This window comes from Tympanuchus pallidicinctus, unplaced genomic scaffold, assembly GCF_026119805.1.
Source record: "Tympanuchus pallidicinctus isolate F22 unplaced genomic scaffold, pur_lepc_1.0 scaffold32, whole genome shotgun sequence".
Lineage (NCBI taxonomy): Eukaryota > Metazoa > Chordata > Aves > Galliformes > Phasianidae > Tympanuchus > Tympanuchus pallidicinctus.
Genome location: NW_026294750.1, coordinates 857,968 through 864,050, shown reverse-complemented (window position 1 = coordinate 864,050; position 6,083 = coordinate 857,968). Strand labels below are relative to the sequence as shown.

Sequence of the window (6,083 nt, the reverse complement as noted above, 5' to 3'; positions counted from 1 at the left end):
TGGGTATATAAGGGCAGGATCCCAGCCTGTGTGACACGGAACAAGAAGAGGTCTGAGCTGGGCAGCGCTCTCCAGGTGGGTGTTTGTGTCTGTGCTCCATTTCCAGGCTCAGTGGGGTGAGCTGTGTGCTCTCACATAGGTGCTGGTGTTGGTGTTGGCTTCAGCAGCTGCTGCTGAACATGAGAGAGCTCTGACAAGGAGAGGAAACGAAATCAATGTTTAAGCAAGGGGAAAGGTGCCTTCTGCTCTTCTCCCACAGTGGGAGCATTGATTCCATCAACTCCTGCTCACTGTGAGCACCCATCAGGCACGGTGAGACCTGGGTGCCCTCTGCACTTGGGAAGCTGCTTTGAACAGTTCGAACTGAAGTCACAGAGATCCTACAGACAGCAACAGTTCGAATTTTTGGAAGGCACTGCATCAGCTGAGCTCCATCTTGTCGCTGTTCTCACACCAGAACCAGGCGGATGTTCAGCACCCTGCCTCCAAATAGGCATTTCACCCCAAGTTATGCAGCCATAAGGAGAGCTGGGCACTGGTTCACCCAGCCTCATGTGACAGCAACACTTTGTTGTGCTGATTCTGAACTTGGGATCCTTCTGCTTTGTGCTTTCTCTTTGTAGCTGTGAAGCAAATTCACAAACAACAAGGTACGTATCTGCCTGGAGAGGCACTGAGCTGATGATCTCAGGTCTGGAAGACATGTCCTGCTTACAAACTAAGGAAGGGACATGCATAAAAGATATTTTTTTGACTAGAGTAATGTGCGGGGGTGTTTCTCTGGGGGAAGAGTGAGAATCAATTCGCAGAGGGCTAGTCAATAAGAGATGAAGGAGGTGACTGAGTTTATCTCTTTGTATATGGCAGTATTTTATTGCAATCTTGGAATAAATGAAGCCACACAAGAGATTGATGACACTGAGATAACACCGTGTTATCAGCACATATGCATATCAACATGTTGTATTACAAGGGGGAGAGCCTGAGAAAATCCCCTTTTGATCACTGCAGCAACTCCTGGTTTGACAGCTTGGATGTTGCAGGCAGGGAGGAGCTGCCCTTGCCTGGTTGCTGCATCCAAACCCGCTCCCATCACCCTCCCTGGCCTGGCACGCAGCGATGGATGGGACTGGGAAGTGAGGCAGAGGGGAATACTTATTAACTTCCACTGCCTTCAGTTCAATACTAGCTGATATTTATGTGAAATCTAATTTAGGGGTCAAATTTGACCTAACGATGTCTTTTTAATGGTGTCCAAACAGAGAGGTTTTTGAAACTAATTAAGGATCAGGTTCCAATCAGGTAGAGTGGTTAAGCTGCGGGACCAGACTTCATTAAATGCATCCAGAGAGAATATTTTAATATTTAAAGAGAGCATTTAATGTTTATATAAGTTCTCTTCCCATCTGAAGTCACTGTTAAATCACTTCAGAAGGTAGCTTTTAAAGCCCTTTATACTTGTCTTTTATGGAGCAAGGCTGGCAAACGCCCTTCGCAGCTCTCTTGGACCCAATGAGGCTTATTAAAAGATTGAGCCCATCAGTGCAGGTTTTCAGGGGTGAGAGATACGAAAACAAAATTTAACAAAGCAGCTGTAGTACGTTCTTTCTCTCCTGCAGCATCACTCTCTGCCTCGCTGTCAGAGGGATTGACGGGAGTGTTTTGCTCTGGATGTATGCAGGTCTTAAACCACTACAGCTGGAGGGCTAAAGCTTGCAGAACAGAGGAGTCTTTAACAGTACTGAAGGGCTGGGCTTTCAGTCTCTGGAGATATTGCTCAAGAACAAATCTGTTTACAAGAAACGGTTTGAGAGAGAATTGTCAGTCAAGATGCTTCTATTCTCAGCTCAGGAGCATCTGGAAGAGTAAATATACCTTTAGTTAGCTGGTGGCTAAATTAGATTGCAACTGATGAAAAGCCAAAGGGATTTCTCATTAAATGGCCCTCTCTATTATTACCCTGGCATCCTCCTTCCTGTGTTGTGCAGACTCTCGCAATGGTTTCGAAGAAGGCGGCGGCCGCTTTGCTCCTGGTGTACGTGATGTCAGTGCTGGCAGAACAGGCTGAAGGCTTTGTGCCCTTCTTCACCCAGAGCGACATCCAGAAAATGCAGGTAATCCATGAGCCAGGCACTGGAGAATGACACAGAGGTTTCTTCCTCCTCAGCTGTGCCACGTGTACCTCGCCACTGCCATTCCCATCATCCCCCTTCTGCTGGAACAGGAGATGAGACTTCGGCAGTCCCTCGCTCGTTCCAAAGCTGAGGGCTATGGGAGACGGCAGAGACAATTTGTAAGGTGTGAGAGTAGAAAGGAAAATCCAGGACTCCTTTACATAAGAAGTAGAAAACCTGTGTAGGATATCATCTGCTGGTAGCAGGTCTCGTTTTTCTTTCTTCTGTGCTAGTGGCTGTAATTTCTGTAAAGGAGCTGCAGCCTCCCATCACCACGTTGATGGGTCTTTTTGTTGTAACAAATAATTAACCATCCTCCAGATGGTTGTCACCTCTGGGATGTGCAGAGAGAATGTTTTCCTTTTGATGTGAAACTAATACTGTTGAAAGCTATCAGGCAGGCAGCCTCAGAGACTGCATCTTCTCCTTAAACACAGCCAAAGGGAGCTTCCCCCGCACTCTGCAATCCATTGATACAGGGCTGAAATCTTTTTTCCAATACCTATTTGCTTGCTGGATAGTGATTTCTTCTCGTGGGAAGCACAGACATCCTTCAGCCTCCTTGAAGGAGAGGACACGGACCCACGCACAGTCCCCAGATGGTTCATACATCGTTACCCTTTTAGCTATGCGTCTGCTGGTGATTGAGGGGCTTCCAGAGGTACGTGGGTGAAATCAGTCTTAGCTTTCTGAGCACACGTTCGAAACAAAGCGAGAGCACAGCAAGCAGTCATGGCACTGAGCACAGACAGTGATGCATTTTTCGTGTCCTGTCGTGTTGGTCTTATCCCAAAGCAACTTTATTTTGTTCTGTTTGGGTTAGGAAGAAAGAGAGGGTCCTGAAGCAAAGCTTAGCCCCATAAATGTGATAGGATGACCTTGCAGACTTCTAAGAAAGGCTGGCAATATGTAATGTATCCACAGAACTCTCCATTTGCAATGAGGGTGTGCAGGCTTTCATTAAACTTCGTGCCACTGCGACAGAAGAGAACCAGAAGTGGGCCAGCGGAATAGCTCTGTAAGATCAGTAAATCTCTTCCTGCTGGCAGCGTTGTCCTGCACAGATCAAAGCAGTCGTCCAGTACTGTCATGTTTGCTACAGATCACTGCCTGCAATCCTGTAACTCACTCTTAATCTGAGCACTGCAGCCCTTCCTGCATATCAGAATTATGGTCCCCAACGCCGTGATGACCGCAGCTGATGGGTCTGTTCCCAGACACCCACCCAGGGAACCACGCTGCTCCAGGCAGCAGTTTGACCACCAGCAGCTTGGGTTTTGTGTCCTGTTCAAGGCACACGGCATCACTGGGATGCCACAGAGCGTGCTTGGTGCTCACATGATGCTGTGTATCACTGCCTTGTTTGCTCTCTGCTGTGGGGTTGCAGGAAAAGGAGAGGAACAAAGGGCAGAAGAAATCCCTGACCTCTCTGCAGCAGCTGGAAGAGGAAGGCTTCTCTGAGCAATCTGCAGATATCGAAGGAATGAAGACTATCCAGGTATGTCAAATCGTGTGGCTCTAAGGATCCTTTGAGGACATGCAGTGGGGACAAACAGCCCAAGAGATGTCCTGTGGGTCCTGGCTGCAATGAGCACTTGGAGGTGCCACATGAGAAGACAGTGGGTGGTGTTATGGAGCTCACAGTCATGGAAAGCAATATCACCCATTTCCTACCAGTTCTGCCAGGCAACCCAGCAAGATTTCATCAAAGAAGAACTTTACCTCCATACCATAAATTATCTTAGACACTGAGCAGCCTGGACACCCCTCAGACCCACCTAGCCTCTACCTTCGCACAGGAAGATGGAAACAACATGAGGTCTTTCTTTGCCATTCAGGGAATGCCAGCCAACTGCAAGGCAGTAATTTGTAGCTCAGCAGGTCTGATTTTAACTTGTCACTCTTTCAGGCAGCTCTGCATCAGCTGTCTGGTGTCGCTCACCTCCTATCTCACAGCCCTCTGCACTGGCAGGATCTTACTTATAAACTGGGGCTCATACAGCTGCACTCCCCCAAAGGCTGTATACAGAGCAGAAAATTGCCAATTTTAGGGATTTAAGTGCCAGTCTAAGCCCTCAAAGGCATGCTTACTTGGTTAGCTAAGTCTGAAAATTGTGCTTTTCCACTTGAATGCAGGGAGCTCTTTGTCCGGTCAGTGCAGCCGTTCCTGTGGTCAGCACAACTGGCCTCTGCCAACAAAAGGAGTGTGAAGGTCCAGCCCAAACCACAGGACAGGCAGAGAGGCCACGGAATTCGGCCAACATGCAGGTCAATGTGCAACTGCTCTCCCAAACGTGGTGCACCAGCAGTCAATAATAGGATTTAAACAGCAAGGATTCACAGCTCAAAGCATTAAATAACTGGCACTTCCCAGTAGCCAGCGCTCATGCAGCCACGAGCCCTCCTGTGCCTCCAGCCATGACTGGAACAACTCTATTTACTGTGGGTACATCTGAGCCATGGCTCACAGCTGGTCAGGCTGCAGGCAGGGAGATGTCTCATCCTACACCTTTTCTTATGCAGGGTGCTTCACCAGCATCAGTAAAGCTGATGTTTTGAAGGGTCAAAGTGTGAGATAGTGGAGGATTATAAGGTGTAGAAATGATTTTTCTTCTTTACAGTCTCTGTTGCCAGTAGTGCCTTTATCTGTATTTCTGAGTCAGACTAGAGATGATCCAACACACGAAAACTCTGGCACTTTGAACAGAACACAATTGCATCGGCAGTAGATGGGGCTGAGTCCAAAACACTGTTTTTTTTCCCTGATAAAATGATCATCCTATTCCTCTCACACCAACCCCAAACCCTCAGCTGACGTGAGCAAAGTGGGGTTGAAGCACCCTGACCTGCCTGCCCATGCTCTGCTCTGCTCCTCCTCCTGATGCTCTTCTTTCCTCTGCAGCTAGCTGTTCCTGTCAGAGCTGGGATGCGGCTCATACTGAGGCAGCTGGAAAAATACCAAGGTGTCCTGGAGAAACTGCTCACAGAGGTGTTACAGGACACCCCAAACGGTACTGGCAGGGGGTTGATTTCTGCCTTGGGAATTCTGCCTTTCTCTCTTCTCACCAGCTCATCATCATGGAGATATTTATATTCCTTAGAAGGGCTTTTGTGTCATGTTTGCTCACTTTACAGAGTCCTCAGATACCCCACTCTCACGCACACACTTCCCTTCTGGGAAGGTTATATGCTCTCTTAGAGAGCTGTCTGTGTCCTAGAGCTGATGTTGGCTGTTGGCAGCATTGCAACAATTTCCAGCAGCACTGCTTCCTACCTCCCCACTCCTCCTTCTCAAAAGTCCTCAGTCTTTAGGGTGCAATTTCCAGCTGAGCTTATAAGGAAACCTGCACAGGTGAGGCACCTCAGCACCTGCAGCTGTATATGAGCACCCCCCTACACAGGGGCTTATTGTGAGTGAATTAGCTGCAACTAAAGGTGATGAGCGCTAACAACTCCAGCCCTGGAATCTGCTCCTAGCATATAGGAATTGCAAAAAGAGAAATCCAGGGGCATGATGGATGCAGCTATTCCAGATTTGGAGGGTAATGGGAGCGTTCTTACCTGTGTTCTCTCCAGACCTTGGTCTGATCTGGGCTTAAACGCCCCAACAAGAAGGTCCTTTCATCTCTGTGGGAGCTGCTGTTCTGCTTTGTGCTGATTTCAGTTTGCCTCCTTGCTCTTTAGGTGAGGAGCTGAGGAGGAGGAAATGATATATAAAGCATAATGACAAATTTTAAGGACACTTGTTCTTTCCTCTCTTCTCTTTCAGCTGACTGATACCAGCAGCGTCAGAAGAGAAAATGATGCAGCTTGCTGAAACTAAAAGGCTCCACTTATGTACACGAAATCTGTAAAAGAGATTAACAACAAAATCTGAGGTGAGATAATAAAATGCGCAGTGTAATTAAA

General features: G+C 47.8%; 1 protein-coding gene across 1 annotated transcript; it reads left to right on the top strand.

Annotated features, from left to right (window-relative positions):
• On the top strand, positions 1–6,083 carry MLN (motilin). Its single transcript, XM_052698433.1, has 5 exons — positions 1–75; positions 1,989–2,114; positions 3,562–3,672; positions 5,077–5,185; positions 5,944–6,083. Exons 2-5 carry the CDS (start codon positions 1,998–2,000, stop codon positions 5,949–5,951), a joined length of 345 nt encoding a protein of 114 aa, XP_052554393.1. The 5' UTR covers positions 1–75; positions 1,989–1,997; the 3' UTR covers positions 5,952–6,083.